The sequence below is a fragment of the Hemibagrus wyckioides genome, linkage group LG06, assembly GCF_019097595.1.
Source record: "Hemibagrus wyckioides isolate EC202008001 linkage group LG06, SWU_Hwy_1.0, whole genome shotgun sequence".
NCBI lineage: Eukaryota > Metazoa > Chordata > Actinopteri > Siluriformes > Bagridae > Hemibagrus > Hemibagrus wyckioides.
This window is the reverse complement of record NC_080715.1, coordinates 19,359,832-19,387,072: the sequence shown is the minus strand read 5'-3', so window position 1 is coordinate 19,387,072 and position 27,241 is coordinate 19,359,832. Positions and strand designations below refer to the sequence as shown.

The 27,241-nt window shown below is 40.1% G+C and overlaps 2 protein-coding genes across 11 annotated transcripts in view; one reads left to right on the top strand and one right to left on the bottom strand.

Annotated features, from left to right (window-relative positions):
* usp9 (ubiquitin specific peptidase 9) overlaps window positions 1–22,624 on the top strand; it is a 28,347-nt gene extending 5,723 nt beyond the window's left edge. The window contains exons 4-47 of one of the 10 annotated variants that reach the window (XM_058391129.1): window positions 82–161; window positions 1,304–1,416; window positions 1,869–2,087; window positions 2,175–2,290; window positions 2,387–2,638; window positions 2,727–2,865; window positions 3,050–3,202; window positions 3,293–3,397; window positions 3,491–3,697; window positions 3,955–4,091; window positions 4,789–4,922; window positions 5,013–5,100; window positions 6,491–6,833; window positions 7,847–7,942; window positions 8,051–8,262; window positions 8,364–8,604; window positions 8,735–8,884; window positions 9,063–9,183; window positions 9,273–9,403; window positions 9,565–9,843; window positions 10,533–10,658; window positions 10,932–11,057; window positions 11,159–11,325; window positions 11,438–11,546; window positions 11,657–11,803; window positions 11,891–12,037; window positions 12,187–12,394; window positions 12,583–12,803; window positions 13,264–13,454; window positions 14,000–14,173; window positions 14,262–14,403; window positions 14,488–14,691; window positions 14,797–15,352; window positions 16,315–16,438; window positions 16,687–16,912; window positions 16,992–17,121; window positions 17,295–17,480; window positions 17,894–18,114; window positions 18,382–18,470; window positions 18,558–18,714; window positions 18,820–19,032; window positions 19,778–19,885; window positions 20,646–20,741; window positions 20,832–22,624. In XM_058391129.1, coding sequence (XP_058247112.1) covers window positions 82–161; window positions 1,304–1,416; window positions 1,869–2,087; window positions 2,175–2,290; window positions 2,387–2,638; window positions 2,727–2,865; window positions 3,050–3,202; window positions 3,293–3,397; window positions 3,491–3,697; window positions 3,955–4,091; window positions 4,789–4,922; window positions 5,013–5,100; window positions 6,491–6,833; window positions 7,847–7,942; window positions 8,051–8,262; window positions 8,364–8,604; window positions 8,735–8,884; window positions 9,063–9,183; window positions 9,273–9,403; window positions 9,565–9,843; window positions 10,533–10,658; window positions 10,932–11,057; window positions 11,159–11,325; window positions 11,438–11,546; window positions 11,657–11,803; window positions 11,891–12,037; window positions 12,187–12,394; window positions 12,583–12,803; window positions 13,264–13,454; window positions 14,000–14,173; window positions 14,262–14,403; window positions 14,488–14,691; window positions 14,797–15,352; window positions 16,315–16,438; window positions 16,687–16,912; window positions 16,992–17,121; window positions 17,295–17,480; window positions 17,894–18,114; window positions 18,382–18,470; window positions 18,558–18,714; window positions 18,820–19,032; window positions 19,778–19,885; window positions 20,646–20,741; window positions 20,832–20,969 — 7,522 coding nt within the window. In that variant the 3' untranslated portion in view covers window positions 20,970–22,624. Of the gene's footprint in view, window positions 1–81; window positions 162–1,303; window positions 1,417–1,868; window positions 2,088–2,174; window positions 2,291–2,386; window positions 2,639–2,726; window positions 2,866–3,049; window positions 3,203–3,292; window positions 3,398–3,490; window positions 3,698–3,954; window positions 4,092–4,788; window positions 4,923–5,009; window positions 5,101–6,490; window positions 6,834–7,846; window positions 7,943–8,050; window positions 8,263–8,363; window positions 8,605–8,734; window positions 8,885–9,062; window positions 9,184–9,272; window positions 9,404–9,564; window positions 9,844–10,532; window positions 10,659–10,919; window positions 11,058–11,158; window positions 11,326–11,437; window positions 11,547–11,656; window positions 11,804–11,890; window positions 12,038–12,186; window positions 12,395–12,582; window positions 12,804–13,263; window positions 13,455–13,999; window positions 14,174–14,261; window positions 14,404–14,487; window positions 14,692–14,796; window positions 15,353–16,314; window positions 16,439–16,686; window positions 16,913–16,991; window positions 17,122–17,294; window positions 17,481–17,893; window positions 18,115–18,381; window positions 18,471–18,557; window positions 18,715–18,819; window positions 19,033–19,777; window positions 19,886–20,645; window positions 20,742–20,831 lie in introns of all 10 variants that reach the window. The other 9 variants (XM_058391125.1, XM_058391127.1, XM_058391131.1 and 6 more) reach the window with 9 other exon arrangements.
* A 295-nt stretch (window positions 22,625–22,919) lies between these two features.
* Window positions 22,920–25,390, bottom strand: rpl8 (ribosomal protein L8). The gene is made up of 6 exons (XM_058391135.1): window positions 25,248–25,390; window positions 24,354–24,499; window positions 24,132–24,273; window positions 23,774–23,992; window positions 23,268–23,383; window positions 22,920–23,113 (listed from the first exon to the last, which is right to left on the bottom strand). Exons 2-6 carry the CDS (start codon window positions 24,489–24,491, stop codon window positions 22,955–22,957), a joined length of 774 nt encoding a protein of 257 aa, XP_058247118.1. The 5' UTR covers window positions 24,492–24,499; window positions 25,248–25,390; the 3' UTR covers window positions 22,920–22,954.
* Between the last annotated feature and the right edge of the window lie 1,851 nt (window positions 25,391–27,241).

Sequence of the window (27,241 nt, the reverse complement as noted above, 5' to 3'; positions counted from 1 at the left end):
GTACCCTGCTCAGTGTGATGGCCATTGCTCTGTTCTGTTCTGTCCATGTACTATAAAATTCTGTGTTTTTTGTACATGCAGACCCCGCTGGGTTGTTCCAGTTTTGCCAAAGGGTGAATTAGAAGTTCTTCTTGAAGCTGCTATAGATCTTTGTAAAAAAGGTAAAACTATCTGTGCTTGTATGTACATTAAACATGTCTTGCACCATTCTGTACGTAATAAAACAGACCGTTTCCAACAGTCAGGTATTTAGTGGTGCCGCTGAGTGTAATCAGCTTATCTCGTATTAAATGTACATGCAAAGAAAAATGATGATGCGGTATGTGGTTATAGGGAAATAATCTATGCTGGGTTTACCTCAATGAAGTGGATTATTTTCCCGGAACAGTATAGTCCAAAGTATGTTGCTGTGTTTTTACCACAGTGAGCTGTCAATGATTATTGTTGTGGAACATCTGTGAGCCTGTTATCAATTGTGTTTCATATGTAGTACAGTTCACCAGCCTCTTTTTATTTCTCTGTCTTGAGTTAATATGATAACCTGTAGCATGACACTGAGAAACCAGAAAGTATAAAATTCTCTGTCCTGATGACTCTTATAATAGTATGAATTGTTACATACGAGGGCTGACGCCCGATTTTTATCCTTCTATAGCTCAAGGTTATGTAGTGCATCTGTCATGCAAATCATTGTGAAGTTATTACTATAGAAATGATAATGTATTAGACTGAGCACATGAATACACACCTGTACCCTATTGTGAGAGGAAATAAACGCTCACCTTCTGACCAGTCCGATTTAAGAAATGAAATGATACTGTGGGATGAAGTAATGCAAAAAAATGCAAGTTGCCCTTAATTGAACTGCGTTCCCTGAGTATATTGGGTAGATGAAACCAAAATATTGCACTGCAAGGCATAAATTAAAAAAGAAAAACTGTGCTCTTGCTGTGAGCTCATTTTATAGTTTCTGATACTCTACACTTTGCACATTAAAACATTATGCAAACAGTGTTTGCTCATCAAAGGGCTGAAAATAAATGGATGACTTTCTGTCAAAGTACTCAGTACATGACTATGTATTTCTCTTTCAAAGAAATCTTCATGTTCTCATTGGTATTTTCAGACTGCTCATATATTTCTGTCCCTGTGTGTTCTCTCAAAAATCTCCTTTTTGTGGCTTGTTAAGCTTGTCTATATACTGTGTTTGTCTGCCTTAAATGTTTAGCTCTCAGACACATGCCTTACAGTATCTGAAAATACCAATCCTACATTTGTTTTTCTCTGTGATGTTTCTCCCAAGGACTCGATGTCAAGTGCGAAGCCTGCCAGAGATTTTTTCGTGATGGTTTGACAATATCTTTCACCAAAATACTGACTGATGAGGCTGTCAGTGGATGGAAATTTGAAATCCATGTGAGTTCTGCGACTGAAATTTCGATAATCTCATTACTACTACAATTATACTATCATATTAATTTCAACTAATGGCTTGTGTTCCATTAAACCAAAACAAACCATCAGAAATGCTTCAAAACACCATAGATTTCTCTTGAATCGAGTTTTTCATAAGCCAACAGAGCTAATCAATGTTATTTTCAGCACTATAGTCTTATTCCCCCCCTCGTTTCATTAAATCACCACAGCAGCGATCAAAGGCCTCCTTTCACTAAAGTCGGGGAAGATGCCAGCAGTAGGAGACCGCTCTGACTCATACCCCTCTTAAGAGGCAGTGGCTTCTTTTAGCGCCACACGATTGTCCAAAATAAGAGAGAGATTTCTTACAACACTGAAGAGTCAGTCCGCCTTTTAATGTATAACTCGGACTTTGTTTCTGACCTGTCGTCACCTATTTTTCTTCTTCACAGAGGTGCATAATCAGCAACACCCATCGTCTGATGGAACTGTGTGTGACTAAGCTCTCTCAGGACTGGTTCCCCCTTCTAGAGCTCTTGGCCATGGCCACCAACCCCCACTGCAAGTTTCACATTTACAATGGTACCCGGCCCTCAGAGACGGTGCCTGCTGGGGTGCAGCTGGCTGAAGATGAGCTCTTTGCTCGTCCGCCTGACCCTCGCTCTCCCAAGGTAAGGTGTCTTGTTTTTCTTATAGAGCTTTGTTTTATTTTTATCAGCTTGAATTAACTTCCACATGCTTCTTGTGTTTTCCTGCAGGGCTGGCTGGTGGATTTAATAAACAAATTTGGCACGCTAAACGGGTTTCAAATTCTGCACGATCGATTCATGAGTGGTCAAGCTCTGAATGTTCAGATCATCGCCGCACTCATAAAGTAAGAGAACACCAAGGACTGTGACCTCTTCATGTATATGTGATGCATATTTCTTCTGGTTTTAACATTTCATTTGTTTGTGTGGCTTCTTTGCAGGCCTTTTGGGCAGTGCTACGAGTTTCTCACTTTGCACACGGTGAAGAAGTACTTCCTTCCCGTTATAGAAATGGTTCCCCAGTTCCTAGAAAACCTCACTGATGAGGAGCTGAAAAAGGAAGCCAAGAATGAAGCCAAAAATGATGCTCTGTCTATGATAATCAAGTCATTGAAGAACCTGGCTTCACGAGTACCAGGGCAAGAAGAAACCGTGAAGAACATGGAGATTTTTAGGTTAAAAATGATTCTTAGGTGAGAGCTTCAATTTAGTACAACACATTTACTTCATTTATTAGGTTTTGTTTTCAGAAATAATTCCGACTAACCCCTTTTCTCTCAGGTTATTGCAAATTTCCTCTTTTAATGGCAAAATGAACGCACTAAATGAAGTAAATAAGGTGATTTCAAGTGTCTCGTACTACACCCACCGTCACGGCAACCCAGAAGAGGCAGAGTGGCTCACCGCAGAGCGTATGGCGGTACGTTATGCTTGTTGTCCTGTTAGAAAGCTTGTAATGCTACTAGTTTGCTATATAACTACACTTTGTGTGGCATGTTTAGTCTGCATTGGTTTGGGTGTGGTTTACACTCTTAACTTTTGAGCAATGTGCTATGTCTGTATATATAAGAACTGTAAGATGAATGTAAGCTTTTGTCTGTCAGGAGTGGATTCAGCAAAACAACATATTATCCATTGTGCTGAGGGATAGCCTTCATCAGCCCCAATATGTGGAGAAGCTAGAGAAGATCCTGCGCTTTGTCATTAAGGAGAAAGCTCTTACACTTCAAGATTTGGACAACATTTGGGCTGCCCAGGTATTTAAGAAACAATGATTTATTTGTTTAGATCCTTTGGTTCCTTGGAGGAAAAAGTTCATTAAAAATCTTTGTATCCTCATTTAATAGGCTGGGAAGCACGAAGCTATTGTCAAGAATGTTCATGATCTTCTTGCAAAATTGGCATGGGATTTCTCCCCCGAACAACTAGATCATCTTTTTGATTGTTTTAAGGTTAGTTTTTGGTCTGATTAAGGAAGAAAAAATTATTTATTGTCTTATAGTCAAGACCACATGTGATTCCGATGGCTTCTGAATGATTTACAGGAAAGCTGGACAAATGCAAGTAAAAAGCAACGAGAGAAGTTACTGGAACTAATTCGTAGGCTGGCAGAAGATGATAAAGATGGTGTGATGGCACACAAAGTGCTCAATCTGCTGTGGAACCTGGCCCATAGTGATGATGTTCCTGTGGATATCATGGACCAGGCTCTCAGTGCTCATATCAAGATCTTGGACTACAGCTGTTCCCAGGTATGAGCATGCATACAACCTCAAAAAGCATTAGAAAGGATAATAGACTCATGATTGAAATTTAGGAGTGGGGGGAAAACCATGAATATCTCCGTGTTCAACTTTGGGTGAATAAGTAAACTGGTATGAAAAGTGGTGTCTTTTTACTCCCTCATAACAGTGGAGGTAAGACCTGCTGACTGAATAGCATTTGGCAAAACATGCATTATGCACATCAATTTGGTTAAACCTTTTTGTTTGTTTGTTTTCTTTTTTAGGACAGGGATACCCAGAAGATCCAGTGGATAGATCGCTTCATTGAAGAGTTGCGATCAAATGATAAATGGGTCATCCCTGCACTGAAGCAAATTCGAGAGATCTGCAGTCTGTTTGGAGAGGCTCCTCAGAACCTTAGGTAAAGATGCAGGCCTGTGTCGTTAGCAATGGTTTGTCCCTGCTATGGTTTTAGAAGACGATAAGGGCCATTAATTAGTAAAAGTATACACATGAAATAGTCATATTAACACATTACACAGTTACTATAATATCATTTTAGCAAACACATCGTGCACATGCTGTTGTTTTGCAGAAGGAAAATACCTATTAACTTAACAAGCTTAGCAAGGTAAGTATACAATTAATTTAGGATATAATAATTGTTTTTAAACTTGCTCAGATTCAGCATAAATCTGTGGGCCTGTTTTAAGAGTCAGATTAAATAAGCCTGTCTCGTAGCCTGAAAAGAATTTGAAATTGGCTAAAAAGGCGTTTTCTTTTAACTCGAATCTTATTTAATTTCTCTCTAATAACTGGCCCTAAAACTGCAACAGCTTTTAAAAATCATCTTAATTGTTCTTCTCTTCTCATCTTTCTCAGCCTAATCTAATTATCAAATCGCTGGCCACAACCGGGTAGCATTCGCATTCAGAGACGTACTGCGCGTTTACTCACACTTTGAAGTGCTGTTTTCTCTCTAAATCTCCTCATAAAATTCCTTATTTAAACTTGCCTCTCAAAATCTATAAACGCAGCAGATTGCATTGAGTTTTAATGTTCTCTCATGGTTTTGTTTGTTTTTGTTTTTTTTGTTTTTTTTCTCCTCTCAATTATAGTCAAACGCAGAGGAGCCCACATGTTTTTTATCGCCATGACCTTATTAACCAACTTCAGCACAATCATGCACTGGTCACTCTTGTAGCTGAGAATCTGTCTGCATACATGGAGAATATGAGACAGTTCTCCAAAGGTGGGTTATTTAAATGTTGAAAGGTTCAGAAGATCCATAGTGCTCATGTGTGCTGGAAAGGTGTGATTGTGAGTTTTGTGATTTCAGCAGAGCACACAGACTTTGACCCTCAGACCGTCAGGCCTGGAAGTCGATACAGTCATGTGCAGGAGGTGCAGGAGCGGCTGAACTTTTTGAGGTAATAAAAATGTTTGAATGCTGATAATCTGCAGTTTCTGCTATATTGTATATTTAAACAAAAAAAAAAACCTTTGGTATATGCTCTCTATTTCTACTGCTGTCAAAGATAATGTCAAAAGATGCTCTGAGGGTGTGGGGGAATCTTGTTGCTACAAAAACTTATACAGATTGAGCATTGACATGCAAGGAAGGCCATGTCTGTGAATTAGGATCAATCAGTAGATTGAAACTGCACCAGAAGAATAGATATTGGATAAGGTATAATCTAAGGGTGATATTGTGTAAATGACAGAGTGCACAATAAAATGTCCAGCACTGCTAGTGAATAAAAGGGGGAAGACGTAAAGGCGCAACTCCAGCAATGAAAACTATATAGATGATACGGAAGGACTGTGCTGTTTGAATTGAAGAAAATGTCTTGATGGTGTGCAAAACAAAACACCAATGTACAAAGCAAGCTCCATCAAGATATGGTTTCTCAAGGTTGGTGTAGAAAAGCTTGGATGACTTGCACAGAGCCCTGACCTCAACCCCACTGAACCCCTCTGGGATGAACTGGAATGCTGCCTGCTCACCCAACATCAGTGCCTGATCTTACTAATCAAAAATCTAGTGGAAAACCTTCCCAGAAGAGTGGACAGCAAATGGGGGGATAAATCTGGCAATGGATGTTCAGAGGGCATTGTGATGTGATGGTCAGTCCACAAACTTTTGGCCATCTAGCAAATGTTTGTTTGGGTTTTCTGAATGTGGTACAGAGAATCCAAAAAAGGCACAGAGTGTGCTTAAAATCCCTCAAACATATTTTTACAGCTGCTGATGTAAAAATCCCTCAAACATATTTTACAGCTGTTAACACCGAACAACAAAATAGGAAAATATTGTTTGCTAAAGTTGCAGCGTAATCCTGTGCAAGCTTCAATACACATCGGATATGTCTCATGGCATTCATTCCTAGAGAGTAGAGCTATATTTATTTTATAAATATTATATAAATGAAATATTATAAACAGTACCTTGTTGTTGTATGAAATGAAATAAGGCTTATTAGTTTGACAATATATTAATAATACAATATAATACAGTTTATTGCTGGTACAGTATGTAAGCTTTGTATTCTGCTTGTTGGGTTTAAAAGCTTTTGATTATTACAGCATGTTCAGAGACAACAAAGACTCAAGACTAAGAACATTTGTTATGCAGCTAAGAGAATTAAGCATGCAAACGCTATAACGCTGAAATCAAGATAAATTCCAGAAACTGAAGGAATTTAAGCTTTCACTACCTACAAGCAAGAGTCCATCTTTCTATGGTTGACCCTCTCTGGATTATCACTGTGCTGTAATATATATGTAAGAAATAAAAAGTCTTTTATGTTTTTCTATCAGGTTCTTGTTGAAGGATGGGCAGCTGTGGCTCTGTGCCCCTCAGGCCAAACAGATCTGGAAGTGCCTGGCAGAGAATGCAGTGTTCCTGTGTGATCGCGAAGCCTGCTTCAAATGGTACTCCAAACTGATGGGGGACGAGCCGGACCTTGATCCTGACATCAACAAGGACTTTTTTGAGAACAACGTGCTCCAGCTCGATCCTTCTCTGCTGACTGAAAACGGCATGAAATGCTTTGAGCGCTTCTTTAAAGCAGTGAACTGCAGAGAGGGCAAGCTGGTGGCCAAGCGCCGAGTGTACATGATGGATGACCTGGAGCTGATTGGACTGGATTACCTGTGGAGGGTATGTATTTCAACCAAAACAACTTTTATTACTACTGAGTGGTAGAGGAAGAGTTTCAGATTATGGGGCTTTTCTTGTCTACAGTAGGAGTGGCTTGCTCAGTTTTCTGTCTAAAATAAATACTGAGAACAAATAAATCTTATGTATCTTTGCCAGTGTAATTATTCTAGGACACAAAGGAAAATACCTCCATCTCTTATTACTCTTTATAGGGTTAAAATCCAAACTCCCAGTGGCAAGGCATACATAAGCCTGAGCGTCAGCTACTGAAAATAATCACGCTAAAGACATGTTACCCTGGCAACTGAATTTCTATATCCTTAATGTAAAATGGATGGATTTTGGGGTGGCTGTGACCTATTTACTTCTGCATAATGGAGGAGCAAATGTGAGGCTTATAGGAAGCGCTTTTGTTTCTGGATTTAAGCAGGGCATAGCATGGTGTGTGTTTCATAAATCATCACATTTCTCATATAGCAGAATAGAAATAAAGGATGCTTGCTCGGCTGTTTCATCTAGGCCAATACATTTAATGGCAAGGTTTAAATTACACTCGATTTTACTTTTCTAATCTCTGGACATCCATCAGGTCATTTGGGTCTTTGAGAAGAAATGAAATTTTCTTGTTCTGAGAGTTTTTATTTATTTATTTACAAAATTATCATGAAGATAGTTTCCCAAAGACCTGTCTGAATATTTGGTGGCAAGTAATTGTACTTTTTAAAATGAAGGATGCATTGAGCAGATATTGAGTCTCATTCTTTAGGCTGATGATGGCCTTAAAAGGTAAATCATTATCATGTCTGAAATTCGGTATAAATGGTCACAGATAGATACCACATCTCTGCCCCCTGCCATTACACATGTAACATTTCCTAAAATTGTTAAAATCGCTGTATCGCTCAGTATGTCTGTTTTGTTTGTGTTTGATTGTTACTCAGAGATCCATGTATTTCAATTTCACAGAACAGCATGGGAAAGCTCTTAATCCGTCTTTTTTTTTTTCGCCTTAGGTTGTGATCCAAGGAAGTGATGACATTGCTAGCCGAGCAATTGATTTGCTTAAAGAGATTTATACAAACCTTGGACCAAAATTACAAGCCAATCAGGTGACAATCCAGTGACAGTGTTTATATAGCAACATGTCTGGACATATTTTTAAATAAAGCCAAAAGCTCCCAGTTTTGATCCTGATGTTGTGATGCTTTGGTTTGCAGGTGGAGATCCATGAAGATTTTATTCAGTCTTGCTTTGACCGACTCAAAGCCTCCTATGACACGCTGTGTGTGCTGGATGGAGATAAGGACAGCATTAACTGTGCCAGGCAGGAGGCCATCCGCATGGTGCGCGTTCTTACTGTGCTTAGGGAGTACATTACAGAATGTGACAGTGACTACCATGAGGAGAGGACCATCTTGCCAATGTCCAGGTCTCTTGCACGTACCATTATTGAAGTAACTGTTGAACTCAGTATCTTAATGAATTGTAGCCTTTATTTCATGCACGTTTTCTTCTTTTTTTTTATTGCAGAGCATTTCGTGGGAAGCACATCACCCTTATTGTGCGTTTTCCAAACCAAGGTCGGCAGGTGGATGATCTAGACATCTGGTCCCACACCAACGACACCATTGGTTCCGTGAGACGCTGCATTCTCAATCGAATAAAGGCTAACAGCGCACACACCAAGATCGAGCTCTTCATCGGTGGTGACATCATTGATCCTGCTGATGACAGGAAATTGATTGGGCAACTCAATCTCAAAGACAAAACAGTAAAACATTTTACATTTCACACCTGTCTTTTTTATGATGTACTGTATGCTGGCTGTTCTATTGCAGTAATGGCAAACAGCACTGTGCTAAAGTTGACTGTCATGGTCATCTTTTTTTTTTTTTCCTCAGCTTATTACAGCCAAGCTCACGCAGGTCAGTGCCAATATGCCTTCAAGCCCAGACAGTTCCTCTGACTCTTCCACCGGCTCCCCTGGGAACCATGGCAACCACTATAGTGATGGACCAAACCCAGAAGTTGAGAGTTGTCTTCCTGGAGTGGTAAGGACCATGACTTTCTCTTAATCAGAGTCAATCTGTATGCTTTTCTGTCCTCTGCACTTTTTAATCTATAATGATTCCAGATATATTCTTGACCACACAATTTAGCAAAAGCTGCTTTGAATTTGTTTGTAGAGTTCTAGCATTGCCACTAATAACCATGTGCACTGTTTTGTAGATAATGTCTCTGCACTTGCGCTACATCTCTTTCTTGTGGCAAGTTGCTGACCTGGGCTGTAATCTCAACATGCCTCTTCTGCGAGATGGAGCTCGGGTTCTTATGAAGCTCATGCCTCCAGGTGTTTCAACTGGTCTCTTCTGGCTCTACCTTTGATCGCTATCTACAATTATTGAATTTAACTTATCCCCTATTCGTGTTCTTTATCAGATAACACTACTGTGGAAAACCTGCGAGCGATCTGCTTGGATCATGCCAAACTTGGAGAAAGCAGCCTCAGCCCCACCCTCGACTCCCGCTTTTTTGGACCATCACCTTCACAAGTCCTTTACTTGATAGAGGTTTGTCTGCTGTGCCTGTTATCTCAGAAGTTTACACTTCACTACTTTTTTTTAATTATCCTGTCAGGCAAATATGTGGTAAAAATCTCATGCTATAATACTTCAGGATAGTTTCACAATGCGCATGTCTGAATTCACCCATTAATTCTCTCTGCTCCCAGGTGGTTTATGCCTTACTGATGCCAGCTAGTGGCACACTGGGAGAGGATGCTAGTGACTTCCAGTACAACTTCTTGAGGAGTGGCGGCTTACCTTTGGTCTTGAGCATGCTGACCCGAAATAATTTCCTTCCAAATGCTGACATGGAGACGCGCCGAGGAGCCTATCTCAATGCACTAAAAATAGCCAAGCTCCTCCTTACAGCAGTGGGCTTTGGTCATGTGAAGGCTGTGGCTGAAGCTTGCCAGCCTGTGGCAGAGGGGAACATCCCAGTGTCACCTGTAAGTTTCTCCCATTATCACATGTTCTCAAGAAACTATGTGAAGCTGCATAGAGATGTATTCACTGTCAGAAAAGATATAGCAAGTCTTTGCTTTATTTTTCTTTAATCACGTCTGAATTTTAGGTTAAAAGAAAAGGATATAAAATGGAACATTACAGTGGTGTTTCAGTGCAGTGCACTTGTCTGCAAATGTGACCTTTGAGTACAATTTGCCCAATGGTGCCCCTGCTGAACACTTTCCATCACATGTAGACCATACTCTCTCTAGCTCTGTAGGGCTCAGCAAATGTCAAGAGTATATGGTGTCTTGAGAGTTTGGATACTTCAATTACAGGCCCATGCTTGCCCTTCATAATGATTCGCTCCTTACCTTAAAAAGTGCAAGTCATTTCTGATTCTGAGTGAATTTACTCTGAAATAGGATGCTCTTCTTGTAAAGAATAATAAAGGGGATTACAATTCCCAGAAAATCGCTTTTTAAATGATGGCGATATTTGTGATTAAATCTGAGACTGAATCTGGGCCCAGATTTGTGATTGAATTTATTTATTTATTTATTTTTCCAACAAGCAAATTAGTTTTTCCTCCTTGGCCACCAAGTGGCTTTTGTGCCTTTTTTTTTTTTTTTTTTTTTTCTTTCTTTCTTACAATAACCTTACAAAGTCTCCTCTCTGTGGCTTTCTGCAGATAAACCAGGCCACTCATGACCAGGCTCTGGTGCTTCAGAGCGCCCTGCAAAACATCCCAAATCCTTCGGCTGAGTGCATGCTGCGCAACGTGGCCATCCGTCTGGCTCAGCAGATCTCTGATGAGGTAGACTTCATATGGCTCAAAGCACCTCTAAATAGTAAACATTTCCTTGCTTTTTTTTTTTTTTAAGATCACACAGGCTGGAGGATCTGTTTTTGACTAAACTGACAAGTAGAGTAACACAATGTCCATCAGGATTTCATGAGGCATACCAAGTTATCTTTTCCTGTTTTGCTTGGTTTTATTCAGACCCTGTTTCTGTCTTAAAGCTTCATTTCTAAGAAAGGTAAAATAAATGTAGAGTTTTAATTTTTTCTCACACAGAATTTTTTCCAGGCCTCTAAGTATATCCCAGACATCGGTGTGATCAGAGCAGTTCAGAAGATTGTTTGGGCCTCTGGTTGTGGTTCTATTCAACTAGTTTTCAGTTCCATTGAGGAGATCAGCAACATCTATGAGAAGGTGCCATAGCAGTGTTGGATTTTATCATTATGTGTGAAATCTGAAACTATATACGTGTTGGACTACAATGCATGTTTACTCTGTGATGCTTTTTTTGGTAGACTAATGCAGGGAATGAGCCTGATGCAGAGGATGAGCAGGTGTGCTGTGAAGCCTTGGAGGTCATGACCCTTTGCTTTGCTCTTATCCCAACTGCGCTAGATGCACTTAGTAAAGAGAAGGCCTGGCAGACCTTCATCATTGATTTACTGTTGCACTGTCAGAGCAAGTAAGTAGCACATATACACTCAGCAAGTATACTGACCTTGATAACTGTCATGTTTGCTCAGTATGCTGACCTGTATCATGAGTCTATTATTTATTTTCTTGTGTGTTTCCAGGTCTGTTCGCCAAATGGCCCAAGAACAGTTCTTCCTCATGGCCACTAGGTGCTGCATGGGTCACAGGCCTCTCCTCTTCTTTATTACCCTCCTCTTCACAGTTTTAGGTGTAAGTGTTGAAAACTTTTCACGATTGGGGGAAAATAAATAACCAGAGGAAAGTGAGACAGTTTAAAAGGCATATTTTTTACTGATGTATGTTCTTGTACTCCATTCTAGAGCACTGCAAAAGAACGAGCCAAGCACGCTGGTGATTACTTTACACTCTTGAGGCACTTGCTCAACTACGCATATAATAGCAATATCAACCTCCCTAATGCTGAAGTTCTTCTTAACAATGAGATTGATTGGTTGAAAAGAATCAAGGTATGGTTAATTCTTCCATTTTTTACAGAACTTGTTCTTTCTTCAGGAATTTAACTTGTGTGTGCTCCTTTTTCTTTTTATTTGAAGGATGAGGTTAAGAGAACTGGAGAGACTGGGGTGGAAGAAACCATATTAGAGGGTCATATTGGTGTCACCAAGGAACTACTGGCTTTCCAGACAGCAGAAAAGAAGTACTATATAGGATGCGAAAAGGGGGGAGCCAACCTCATCAAGGTAAGCTTTATAGTCAGAGTTTATTTGAACTGTTTTCTGATTGTGTTGTGAGGCAGGTTGGTTGTCTTCATAGTAAAATGTCAGTTCTGGATCTACAGATTTTCTTTTGTGCTGCTCTTTGTATAACGCTGCACCATTCCGTCTCACAGGAGCTGATAGATGACTTCATCTTCCCAGCATCTAATGTGTATCTGCAGTACATGAAAAGTGGAGAGTTTCCCCCTGAGCAGGCCATACCTGTGTGTAGCACTCCTGCCACAATCACAGCTGGCTTTGAACTCTTGGTAGCACTTGCCGTTGGATGTGTGCGCAACCTCAGACAGATTGTTGACACCCTAACTGACATGTACTACTCAGGTATGAATCATTTTCTATGTGGGTTAAAACTGTTTTCTCTATAATTGTTAAACTGCTGAAAGCACTTGTCGTATCAAGCTGTTTCAGCATGAGCTGACATGAGCTAAAATAAGTTGCTTGTCACATCTGTGGATATGTATTATTTCATTGTTGTTTGCGTGGTGTATTTCTGAAAAATCCCCTTGTAGGTTGTGAAGCACTTACAGAATGGGAGTACTTGCCACCAGTGGGCCCAAGACCCACTAAAGGCTTTGTTGGACTGAAGAATGCAGGTGCCACTTGCTATATGAATTCAGTAATCCAACAGCTCTACATGATCCCACCTATCAGAAACGGCATCTTGGCTATTGAGGGCACAGGCAGTGATGTGGATGATGACATGTCTGGGGATGAGAAACAAGATAATGAGGTACCAATGACTCTTTCTGCCTTTAGAGCACACTCTCTCAGTATAAATGTGCATGCCTCATTACATTCTAAATATGAGTGGTGCTGTCATTTTAAATCATCTTGGGTTCTCCTTTTAAAGCATTGAAAGAAAACAAGGATTTTCAGGAAGCTGTTTGCTTCTGTTTCTGCACATTATTCTCTATCCCTCTTTGTAAAATATCATTACTCCAGTGAAACATTGCCCAATCATGTGACTGACTAATCGGCCATCTCTGGTTGTCTGTGCCATGTCGGTGTGCCTAGAGCTGAGGGCAAAGTTGTGCATTTGTTCAGTGTAATATTGAAGAGGAAAGAAGGCTTGAATTTATTTCTCTCTTCAATCCCACTCATGTGACTCATGAAGAGGTTTGGTGAGAGGATCTATCAAATGTTAGCTGGCAGTAACCCTGATTGTTTCTGAACTGGTCATGTTTTTGCAGAGCAATGTTGATCCACGTGATGAGGTCTTCAGTTATCACCACCAGTTTGATGACAAGCCATCACTCAGTAAATCGGAGGACAGGAAAGAGTACAACATTGGAGTTCTGCGCCACCTGCAAGTCATATTTGGGCATCTTGCTTCTTCCAGACTGCAGTACTATGTTCCCAGAGGCTTTTGGAAACAGTTCAGGTAAATGTTCTTAATTTTCAAATTGCGTGTAAAAGTTTTCTTCACACAATATGCTGTACTGGACACTCAAGAATTATGCTTGCTTTCCTGCTGAATGGTGAAGAACCTCCAACGTATGATTACTGAAAAACAAGAATGACTTTTCCAAAGGGCTGTCCATTCTAGACAACAGTTTACACAGAAAATACATATTTAAAATGCTACTCCAGGAAAAGTCCTAGAATTCTTATTGAATATTAAAGTGAAAAACCATATATAGCTGTCATTGATACTGCTTAAATGTTGTAAGCTTTCATTGCTGTAATACTGTAATAATGTAGGTAAATCAGGACAGTCTGTGGTGTGATCTTGTCATGAAAATAGCCATTGAAGCATTAAAAGAACAATAAATGAAGTTTTCCATCATGTTGAGGAAAAGACTCTGGACAATATTTCACAGCACCTGGCAACTTCTGATGTCTGCATGTTTCTCTGCTGTGTAGAAACCTGATAGGCGTGTAGCTTGGTGATCTAATCTGGCCATGTGCCTCTTTCTCTCCGTGCAGGTTGTGGGGTGAGCCAGTGAATCTGAGAGAACAACATGATGCCCTGGAGTTCTTCAACTCACTTGTAGATAGTTTAGACGAGGCTTTAAAAGCACTGGGTCATCCTGCCATGCTGAGTAAGGTACTCGGTGGTTCCTTTGCTGATCAGAAGATCTGTCAGGGGTGCCCTCATAGGTATGTCGCAGAAAAACACATGGTTGGTTGTTAGTTACTTGTTTGTTCTTGTTTACTTATGACAATTGTTACATGCCTTTCCTCCTAGGTATGAGTGTGAGGAATCCTTTACAACACTGAATGTAGATATCAGAAATCATCAGAATCTGCTTGATTCCATGGAGCAGTATGTGAAGGGTGACTTGCTTGAGGGTGCTAATGCCTACCACTGTGAAAAATGCAACAAGAAGGTAAGCAATGCTTAAAAAATACTAAACACCTGAGAGTTTGTTGAACAGTGAAGCGTCAATTAACCCTGTTTTTGCAATTTACAGGTGGACACAGTGAAGCGCTTGCTCATTAAGAAACTGCCTCCAGTCCTGGCCATCCAGTTGAAGCGATTTGATTATGACTGGGAACGGGAATGTGCTATTAAATTTAATGATTACTTTGAGTTTCCCCGGGAGCTGGACATGGAGCCCTATACAGTAGCAGGAGTAGCCAAGCTGGAAGGCTCTGATGTCCACCCTGAGAATCAGGTAACCTGTGAATTAAAACTGTCATGCTCCACAGGGCTTAATGAATGCATTTTTGTTTCGTCCCAAACCAGATATACATTTGACTGTTGATTTTATAAAATACAGGTCATCCAGCAGAATGAACCCTCAGAGCCAGAGGCACCATGCAGTTCACGCTATAGGCTTGTGGGAGTGCTGGTGCACTCAGGCCAGGCCAGTGGTGGTCACTACTACTCTTATATTATCCAGAGGAATGGCAGCGGAAGCGAGGGTGAAACCAATCGCTGGTACAAGTTTGATGATGGTGATGTCACAGAGTGCAAGATGGATGATGACGAAGAGATGAAGAACCAGTGCTTTGGTGGAGAGTACATGGGCGAGGTGTTTGACCACATGATGAAGCGGATGTCCTACCGTAGACAGAAGCGCTGGTGGAACGCCTACATCCTGTTCTATGAGCGCATGGATTCACTGGACAAGGATGGTGAGCTGGTGAAGTACATCACTGAGCTGTCAGTAAGCAGCAAGCCACACCAGGTCAAGATGCCTCCAGCCATTGAATGCAGCGTACGCAAGCAGAACGTGCAGTTCATGCACAGCCGTATGCAGTACAGCCTGGAGTACTTTCAATTCATCAAGAAACTCCTAACCTGTAATAGTGTCTATCTGAACCCACCACCAGGTAACACTACCAGTTCTTTTTTTCACTCATGATTTATAAACCTTGGGCTGTATGGGGCAACGGCTCTATAAATAATAGCATTTCTATTGTTGGTACAGAAATAGGGCTATATTTTAGGACGGATGACTACAGCGCACCACTAATGATGAAATAAATAACGCATCTCCGATTTGATTCATGTTAATGAATTTGATCTTTATTATTGGACCAGAGCTGCCAGATGAACTCTGTTAAAATGTCTGGCGAGGCTGTAGCTGTAAACTGAACATTTACATAAAACTTTGATGCTCGTATGAATTTTTCTTTTCGTCCTGCAGGATCCCAATGCACACATCTAGTGTAAAGCTTTGTTCACATGCATTTTGGCTCTGTTTTCATTTGACATGAATAAAATATTCATATTTGTTTTTTATATATATATATATATATATAATATATATATATATATATATATATATATATATATATATATATATATATATATACATACATACATACATACATATATACATATATATAGTACATATATACATATATATAGTACATATATACATACATGTATATATACACATATATATGTATATATATATATATATATATATATATACACACACATATATATATACATATATATATATATATATATATATATATATATATATATATATATATATATATATATATAATATATTCATATTCATATTCATTCCTATAAAGCCAGAGGTTCACATTTTTTAAAAATTGAAATTTAAAAAAACTGGAAATTGTCCCAGGATGATTGATCATGTCATCAATTTCAATAAGATTAAGCCCATATCTTGAATATAAATTATCCCTGTGTTGGTGAGAACACACTTGGAGTTAATTAACTATTACTGGTGCTAAAATACTTAGTGTTTGTCATTCATTTGCATAAATAATTATCTTGGGAATTAATTTTTCTCTTATTTTCATTTAATTAGGACAAGACCATCTTTTGCCTGAAGCAGAAGAAATGGCTAAGATTAGCATTCAGCTCGCTGCTCGTTTCCTCTTCAGCACAGGATTTCATACCAAGAAAGCAGTCCGTGGCCCAGCCAGTGACTGGTATGTAAGCCTTCTTAAATATTGCAGTGGGATTTTTACAATGATTGTTCGGAGTTTTGAGAGTTGATTATCCTAAAGATACCCTGTACCCTGTTAACGGTTCTTTATTTGGGCAGAGGTGTCTTTATCCTCTGAGTGCATATTTAGTACATTCTAGGAATGGAAAAAAAAATTATTAAATCAAGATAGATCATTGCAATGGTTTAAAAAATATGATTCTACTTTAATTGCATGCATTTTATTTTTAGGTATGATGCCCTGTGCATCCTCCTTCGACACAGCAAGAATGTACGCTGCTGGTTTGCACACAACGCTCTGTTTTCCTACCCAAATCGCTTCTCGGAGTACCTGCTCGAGTGCCCTAGTGCTGAGGTGCGAGGGGCCTTCTCCAAGCTCATTGTATTTATTGCACATTTCTCTCTGCAAGATGGACCATACCCATCACCTGTTGCCTCACCAGGACCATCCAGTCAGGTAAGCTCATCAAATCCATAATGAACTGAAGAGTGAAATTTTTAATGCATCTTTAACATGTTCCTGAACTTTGTGCTAGGGCTGTGATAATCTGAGCCTAAGTGACCACTTGTTACGTGCTGTGCTCAACCTGTTACGGAGAGAGGTGTCAGAGCATGGCCGTCACCTGCAGCAGTACTTCAACCTTTTCGTCATGTATGCCAACCTAGGTAAGACCTGTTCTGAAAAGATTTGGAAGTAAAAATCCCATAAGGGTACCCTTGCTATTTACATTGAATACTAAATGTGATGGTGCTGATCTCATTGAAAAGGGTTGTGATGAATAGGATCATGTTTTTGGGTAAAAGTCACTGCTTTTACTGACTTCTGATCTTTGGTGCAGGATTGGCGGAGAAGACACAGCTGTTGAAACTTGGTGTGCCAGCCACCTTCATGCTGGTGGCTCTGGATGAAGGCCCAGGTCCACCAATTAAGTACCAGTATGCGGAGTTGGGCAAGCTGTATACAGTGGTGTCACAGCTGGTGCGTTGCTGTGATGTAACGTCCCGCATGCAGTCCTCAATCAACGGTGAGTTTTAACACAAACTAACCCCCCACACACATACACAACTTTTTTTTTTATTGGGTTTTTAAAAAAATATAAATAACAAAACAGTGCTTTCCACTGAGAAATTTAGAGAGGTTTTGATGACTTCCAGTTGATCAGTATTAGTCCTCTAGCAAGTAGAATAGCTAAAACCAAAGCATGCTATTTTGTATTCTGTCTAAGTTTCTGTAGCTGTTGCCTGATGATGATTCACATCCTTGCTCAGTGTCGTGTGACTGACAAACACAGCCATCTCCAGGTGCTTTGAGCCATGTTGGCTTTGCCTGGAGCTGAAGGCACATGTACAGCTGCATCTACTGGCATCATACCAAGGCAGAATAAACTGATCTTTTAAAATGAATCTTTTTTTTTTTTGTGACGTTCATCTTGTGTAGGTAACCCTCCTCTTGCTAACCCGTATGGTGATCCCAGCTTGACTCAACCCATCATGCCTCTGCATCAGCTGGTGGCTGAGATCCTGTTTGTGCGTACCAGTTACGTGAAGAAGATCATTGAGGATTGCAGTAACTCTGAGGAAACCATCAAACTGTTGCGCTTTTGCTGCTGGGAAAACCCACAGTTCTCCTCCACTGTGCTCAGTGAACTGCTGTGGCAGGTAAAGACCATAGAAAACAACACCGTAATTTTGGAATATAGTGTGGTGAGGAAACAACTGTTTATAGCTGTTATAATGTGATATTAAAGTGAAAACTGGACATAATGAGCATTCCACAATAAACATATAAACAAAGGAATAAAATGTTGTGATTTATTTTTCTTTAACAGCATGTTCAAGTGTTTTTTACTAAGTAGTTCGCAGTAGGCTAAGTAGGCTGCTTCTTTGCCTTAATGTAAATTTGAACTTTTTTTCCCTTTTTAATAGGTTGCTTACTCCTACACCTATGAGCTAAGGCCTTATCTGGACTTGCTGCTACAGATCTTGCTTGTTGAAGACTCTTGGCAAACTCACAGGTCAGCTTATACTTGTACTTCTAGCAGACTGCAGACCAGCATTATTTGAAATAAATTGTTACTCATTCCTCCTTTGTGGTTCACCAGGATCCACAATGTGCTCAAGGGGATCCCAGATGATCGTGATGGCCTGTTTGACACCATCCAGCGCTCTAAAAATCACTACCAGAAGAGAGCTTACCAGTGCATCAAGTGCATGGTGGCATTGTTCAGCAATTGCTCAGTCGCCTATCAGATTCTTCAGGTACCCCAGACACCTTGAATATAATACATGTGCATGCTTATTTAGAATCATGATCGTTAATGCATCCTTTAATGCTAATTAACATATCCTTCTGTATGTTTATAGAGTAATGGAGACCTAAAGAGAAAGTGGACATGGGCTGTAGAGTGGCTTGGTGATGAGCTAGAGCGCAGGCCATATACCGGCAATGCCCAGTACACATATAACAACTGGTCACCTCCTGTTCAGAGCAATGAGACCTCCAATGGCTACTTCCTGGAGCGTTCCCACAGTGCCCGCATGACTTTATCCAAGGCCTGTGAGCTGTGCCCAGAGGAGGTATGGAAAATACACACTGCCCAGACGAATCCTTAAAACTGGTAGCATAAAATGTCTACTTAAAATACTAACATTGTAACATGTTATCAGGAGATAAAATTGCTTGCCATAGGCACATCATTTTTAACATGACTTTCATTTGCAGTTTTTTGTTGACTGCTAAACTTGTTCAGCTTAATTTGCAACTGGAAACTTGCTTGTCTTACTTTCCTTTCTGCTACTGTAATGAAATGTTTTAATTCAGCACGTTTTTTTTCAGTAACCGTTTTAAATTTAGGGTACAATATTTGCATACCAGATTATATAACAGGAAAAACATGTATGAATTTAAAGCGAATTGGTCTCTGGATTCTAACGGGGATTTTAACAGGCTTTGTTACATTCTATTTGTCTTTGGTTGTGCTTTTAGCATGGTTTACTGACCACAATATGCCAGTGCTATACTGAACTATAGATAGGGCTTTGAGTTTTCGAAAAATTTACTTTTATCTTTTTTTGATTTTCCCAGGGAGAAAGTAGATGTTTTGTTGTCAGCATTTCTAAAAATCAAATGGATAAGCCTTTTTATTCTTTTTAATTCATTTTCTGTTTTATGAGGACTTCATTCTTTTTTTTTTTCTTTTTTTATTTGCTTAGCAAAATAACCGCGGCCTGTTTGGTTTAGCTTAAAATAATGTCGATGTTAAGTATCGCTTGACACTTGTGTAGTTTACCGTATACACTATTAACTGCCATTTCAAACTAGTGTCACTTAACGAAGCACGAGGTGGTGTCTGAAGAGGACGCAGGCCGGAAGCTGTCCTCGCCACAGCAGCTTTTGCCAGGGGAAGTGACAGGCCAGCAGCAACACACTGTAAGATTCGTATGCCCCGGCCACACTGGTGCCATCTGCGTAACCTATTGGTGTTCACAGCGCATGGGGAAGCTAAATCCATTACCCACTCCCACAAACAAACAAATCCCCACTGTTAATTAACTGTCTCTTGTCCAGATATCAATGTGTTTATGAACTCAAACTGTTTCTTCCCACATTGTCATGCACAACATGATCGAAAACTCTCAGCCTTGGCTATAGTGTTACAGTTAACCCATCTGTATTAAGTGTGTTTGAGTGCTTTACTTTATTTTATTTTTTTCATTCACCAAATTGGCTTAAAGGTCACAAAATATTAAGTGTTAGTATAACTTGGTGTAGAATCTATGTATTTTGCATGCAAGAGAAAAGTCTAGGTTTTTGTTATGCAGGTAGGACATTTCTATCGGTTTTTGTTATTAAATACACAATCATGTTTGCTCCTCTCAGGAACAGTAATTGTGCATGTAATTGTATAGCTGTTGTCTTTTTTTGTCTGCCACCAGTTTCCTTTATTTGTTGTTAGCTTGATTATCTATAAAGTTTTCATTTAGTAGCCTAAGTCTAGTCTAGTCTAAAATGTCGTTTTGTGTTCATATTTAACACAACTGCCTAGCTAGCCTTTTTAGTCGAGGCTTTACTAAAGCCATTATCACACTTCTATTAGTTTTGAAGACAGCTCATTGGTTATTCAGCTTCATTTTTGAATGTTTGGTTTTATATACGAGTTTAAAAATTAATGAGTGAATGGTGTTTTTAGGAGCAGGATGAGCAGGAAGCCCCTGATGACCAGGACTCCTCTCCACCAGAAGACACGTCTCTGTATCCCCACTCTCCAGGGACACAGTATCAACAGGTAATGGACAGATCATATTTAAATGAAAAGCATATCTTTTAAATAGTTCCACATTTAAGTGTTACTAAAGGTGGGCTTTGCCTATTTCAGCAAAACAACCTTCCCCACGGTCAGCCATACACTGGCCCAGCAGCACAGCATATGAACAATCCTCAGCGTCCAGGTCCACGAGCACAAGAGAACTGGGAGCCCCCAGAAGAGGTGCCACCTGCCCAGACTAAAGAGTAGCACCACCTTTTCATCCTGTCCTCCATCCGAGTGCAAGACGTTCAAGCAAAGAGCGAGGCCCCAGGCCCCACCATGCAGCGTCACTCCACAAACTGTGTCTCCAGAAAATTCTGCTCCCTGTCCTTCTCACCCTGGGGTGGAGTATCACTGTCTGCCCTGCAGTATTACAACCTGCCTGCAGTGGATGGTGTATGGTGGCGTAACAAGCCAGGCCTGATGCACTTGTCTCATGTGACGATGGTGTACATATTCTAATAGTTTTTGACTGTTCAAAACCATCAGCACCACATGCTGGTTGGAGACTTGCGGATTTACAAAACTTTAAAACTACAAAAATGCAAAAAAATGTAAAAGGAAAAAAAAAAAGCCCTGTTTAATCACCTGTGCTCAGTGGTGCAGTTTGATCTGCCTTTTGGCCCTTTCGGTCATTCAGCTCTATATTATTTTATCCATGTCCACTCTTGGTTAATCTATCCCACCTCTGGAGCTGAGGATGGCTGTATTGTAGGCATGATGGAATGGTTGGCTGATCCTGATGCTAGGTTGACGCAAGAGGTGATACAACATTTGTTCTGGAAACTTTCATTGCCTTTCCTCTGTTTTGGTATTAATTGAATCATTTGAAAGCTCTAGTTGATATGCTGTAATGTTTTAGCATGGCTTCACACCGAACTAGTGTAGCCAAAGGGAAGTTCTGTGATCCTAACCGCCGTAGTTCCTAATTGACAGCTATTTTGACAAGCCGTTCCCCCTCCCCAAACCAAATCACTTCATTTTTTTTTTTTTTTTTTTTTTTAAAAAAAAATCAATGTAAGAAACAAGTGGCTTCTGAATTGCACATATGTATCCTCTGACCTAACATTTGGCACTCAGTTCTCGGTGGGAATAAATGTCGTTTAGTTTGAATTATAGGAATTTTAGAAAGAGAAAATGTATATGCAACAGTTTGCTATGCCAGGATGCCTGGAGCATTAGTGGACTATACTCAGTTTGCTTGTTTGTCTCTCCATGGTTGAACCTTGTATTAGACAAACGGGAAAATAAATAAATAAAAGATTAACATTGGCCACTAAAGTTGACAGCCTTCAGGTGCTGCCTGTTCACTTGCTTATTCTACTTGAACACAGATTCTGCCTGGGGACTCTATTGGAGCAGAAAGGACAGAAGCAGGGTTATACTATAAGAGAACTGCTGGTTAGTTACATGGCAACTTAAACTAGATAAGGTAATATTTAGGAATAAGGGTAAACACCAGTAAATATTGTATTTAATTGGTAACTTGAAAGCATTTTGGATTATCTAAAAATACCAAATACTCCTGCAAATAAAACTATTCTGCCCACCATATATTTAAATATTTTGCTGTTTTATTTTATAGAATTTATTTTGTTGTATTTCACTGAAAAGGAAAAAAATAGAATTTGATTTAAGAGGAACATTTTGTCCTTGTGTTCTTTTTAAAAATACTGACTGTACAGAGTTCTTTGCCCTTTTTTTTTTTGCTGACTTTTGTTTTGGCCATAGTGACATTGAATTCTGGAGCCACAGTCGCAATGTTAACTTTCACTTTGTGAGGTTTTTTTTTTTTTTTTTTTTGTGCACAGAACTATTAGACATTGCGCCGTTCAAGAATAAAGAAAAACTAAAATCTTAAAGTGTGTGTTCATTTACATTTCTACAGCTAGACTATGACCTTAAACTAGCACATGGCTGCTGGAGCTCTGTGTACAAGTATAGATATTAACATTACCATGGAACATGGCCATCTTCTGCCCTTACAGCAGTCTCAATTGTTTAAAACCCATAAAGTACAAAACGTAGCTAAAACGAGAGAATACATTGACTTTTTTTTAAACCAAACTTAGCCTGGCCACATTTCACAATATTTTTGCTCCATAAAACACTTGGATACTCAATTATTTAGGAGAGAGTGGACATGAGACAAGCCTGTCTTGGTTGGACACATTTTATTATGAAGATACAGATTAGTTTTCTTTCTCCTGGACGGTCTTTGTTCCGCGCAGTCTGCCGGTACGGCGGGCAGCGATGAGACCGACTTTGCGTCCAGCAGGTGCGTCTCTCCTGATGGTTGAGGGTTTGCCAATGTGCTGATGGTTACCACCACCGAAGGGATGCTCAACAGGCTAAAAACAAAATTTAACGGTCAGAGAAGCAGCACACAAAAGCATAGAATAGTCATCTCAAATTAATGGTAGCACCAGCACTGTCCTGAAATCTGACACAGCATCAACAAAACATTAAAAAAAATAAAATAATGCAATATACGCCACAACTTACGTTCATAGCCACACCACGGACACGAGGCCAGCAGTTCCTCTTAACCTTATATTTGTGGTAGGCACGGCCTGCCTTCAGGATGGGTTTATCAATACGACCACCACCAGCAACAACACCTTTTAGAAAGTAAATAAATAAAGCACAATTAAGCAACTCTTCATATAATTTACACACACAAAAAAAACTACACATCTCAGAAAATGTATGATTAGCATGCAGAAATGTGGCTCTCAAGGGAACTAATGACAATTCGTTGCACCATACTCATCACCATATGAAACTTGCTATGATATAGAAATACCTGGGTGACCTCACCAATTTTTGTGTGCCTTCACATCATAGAGGTTCAAGTATCTAAATATCTGTTTACACTTTCACCAGTTTCCAAGCAAAATACTTTTCTGACCATCTGAATAACTGCTCAAGTCTCCACAGGAGTCATATTCATGAAACTGTAAATGAGATCAGTGCAAAAGTTTTACTGCCATTACATTAGCTGTACATACCAACAACAGCTCTGTTAGTGGAGGAAATGACCTTCTTGGCTCCAGAGGGGAGCTTGACTCTGGATTTCTTGGTCTCAGGGTTGTGCGAGATCACAGTGGCGTAGTTTCCAGATGCGCGAGCCAACTTTCCACGGTCACCAGGCTTCTCCTCCAGACAGCAAATGATGGTACCCTCAGGCATGACACCAACAGGCAACACATTACCAATGTTCAGCTGGGCTACAAGTCAAAGGATTACAATTACAATGAGATTCCAAGCAACATCTGAACAATCAGTGTATAAACAAGTCCTGCAAAAGGTTGATCACCATATAGAACACAAGGTATATACAGAAATGCATGTTTGCTTCGGGTTTACCTTTCTTGCCGCAGAAGATGAACTGTCCGGTGTGGATGCCCTCGGCTGCGATGAACAGCTCGGTCCTCTTCTTGAACCTGTACGGGTCACGGAAAGCCACCTTAGCGAGTGGAGCTCCACGGCCAGGGTCGTGGATGATGTCCTGAAATAGATGCGAACCTTCTTTAAGTCCGTTTCTTCCCCAGCCACTAAAGCAATAACACTATGAAATAAAAGCCTCACCTTCACGATTCCCTTGATGTAGCCATGGCGTTCGGCGAAGTCGATGTGTCGGAGTTTGGCAGCACCTTTCCTGTGCTTGATGTGAGCTTTGAACACGGAGCCCGCACCTTTCCTCTGCGCCCTGATCACACGGCCCATAGTGCCTCCTGCATATACAACACAACACACTCAATAATCTGCTTCACCACACACACACCTCAACACAACACAGCTGGCTCAGGCACCTGCTCCACAAATCTACCCGGTCTCAAACATACAATATTTAATTCACCTGTCAGTTAAGAAAATTAGAAATCATGGCTGTATGGAGGAATTTTCAGGACTCCTCCTGCCTGCACGTCTTATACTCAACACATACAGTGCAGGAAAAATAAACCTTGTACCTAGCCAGCTATACTTTATTTATATATCATAATAATAACTCTGATTCAGCATCACTCAGTCAACACAGCCAAATGAGCAGACACGAGAAAAAGTTACACCGCTAACAAGCTAGCTTACGTGGTTAGCTATGAGGCTAATCTGTGTAGGAGCCGGTCGTGGCACTGGCCCTAGTAGCTTCCTTGCTCAAAAACATGACCTCCTCAGTATTAACAGCTATAAAATGATATAAAAACCACCGTCTTAGTTATTACAGCACATCACAAACACTAGTACCAGTGTCTGCCTGACACACACACACACATCTCAGGCCTGAACATGACTGCTGGAAGACTTCAAACGTTTTACGCTGAATTTCACCCACAAAATCAGCACTATTTTACTACATAGCGACATAAACAGGGACATAAACACCGAGTCAGTGTTTATTAGACGAATTTAAAAGTGGATGCTTAAAATCAAGTAGAGATTCGATCAAGATTCAACGGAGAGAAACAAAGACAGCTCTCATACCTAAACTCCGTTGAGGGGAAAAAGGAAGTAGAAGAGGGAGAGCGCGATTTTCTTCCGGAGAAATAGAGAGAGAGAGCGTCAGGTCCCTCTAATGGTGTGAATGAGAACTGCTTTAATCCCAGCCGTTCCCTTTTCAGTGTGTAGTGCACTTCATTGGTATCCACCCTATGGAGCACACATATACACTATATTGTCAAAAGTTTTGGGACACCCCTCCAAATCATTGAATTCAGGTCTTGGGCTTGGCCCCTTAGTTCCAGTGAAAGGAACTCTTAATGCTTCAGCATACCAAGACATTTTGGACAGTTTCATGTTCCCAACTTTGTGGGAACAGTTTGGGGATGACCCCTTCCTGTTCCAACATGACTGCACACCAGTGCACAAAGGAAGGTCCATAAAGATATGGATGAGGGACTTTGGTGTGGAGGAACTTCACTGACCTCAACCTGACAGAATACCTTAGAGTGGAGACTGCGAGACAGGCCAAAACTGGGACATCTGCCTTTACATGCACATGAATTTAATATGGAGTTGTTCCGCTTTTTGCAGCTATAACAGCTTCAACTCTTCTGGGAAGGCTTTCCACAAGGTTTAGGAGTCTGTTTATGGGAATTTTTGACCATTCCTCTAGAAGCACATTTGTGAGGTCAGGTGCTGATGTTGGACAAGAAGGTCTGGCTTTCAGTCTCCGCTCTAATTCATCCCAAAGGTGTTCTATCAGATTGAGGTCAGGACTCCACTGAAGTTCCTCAAGGCCAAACTTGCTCATCCATGTCTTTATGGACCTTGCTTTGTGCACTGGTGTGCAGTCATGTTGGAACAGGAAGGGGTCATCCCCAAACTGTTCCCACAAAGTTGGGAGCATGAAATTGTCCAAAATGTTTTGATCTGCTGAAGCATTAAGAGTTCCTTTCACTGGAACTAAGGGGTCAAGCCCGACCCCTGAAAAACAACACCTGAATTCAATGATTTGGAGGGGTGTCCCAAAACTTTTGGCATTATAGTGTAGACTGTGCATAAATGGTTTTAAGGACAGTATAGACGCTAACTGTAAAGCAGCATACTGGTATACTAAACAGTATGGCAAAAAAAAGTAGCCACACCATTTTTGACTGTATATATTATTCTAAACACCATGTAGTGCTGTATTATGTGACTTGGAATGGAACCGGTGTAACTGGACCAGCAGCCATTAGGTTATGGAGATGTCATGTTTATTGTTAGTTCTCAGCCTAACCCTATCCTTAACCCTAATTCTGTAACTCAGCATGTTTAACATATTCTAAACCTCATGAAGTTCAATCAAGTTTGGTGAGACCTTAGATAAGTACATGATATAAATGATCATTTTTTTCCCCCAGTATTAGTTACAAATGGATTTCCATCTGTCTATTTTTCCCTTTCCCTATCAGCCAATAAAGCATTAGGTTTTTAGAGTTCATTACACTGGGCCCATGTTACCTTAACTAAGGTAGAAACCTGGCCTGTATGGAAATATTTCATCTATGGGTAATTGCTTGGGAGAGATCTATTGAGACTGAGATCCAGGATTTACACAACTGTTTAAAAACTGCACTGTGTAAACCACTACTGTTTTTGTTTTTTTCCCCAAAGTGAGTCAACAGAATTATCATTATGTTTTGGTGGAGTGGAGTCTAAAGTTTTTGATGATCTATCATGAAATGGAGACGGGGCTTCGACATTGCTTTAATTTACTTAAAGCAGAACACAAATGTAGATGATGATTTAAATGAAAAACAGTGAAACAGTATTTTTGTTTGTTTGTTTGTTTATTCAAGCTTCCAGTTGACAAAATCATATTCTTTAAAATCATGGAGCTAATATACTGTAAAGAAAGTGAGTATTATTGCACTATGTAAATACTAAGTTTGTATTAGAATATTTTACTTTTTACTTTGACTAACAGATGCTTTTGAAATGGTGAGGCTAAGGTAATCTACACTGGGGGAAAAAAACATACAGCACCTAAATAC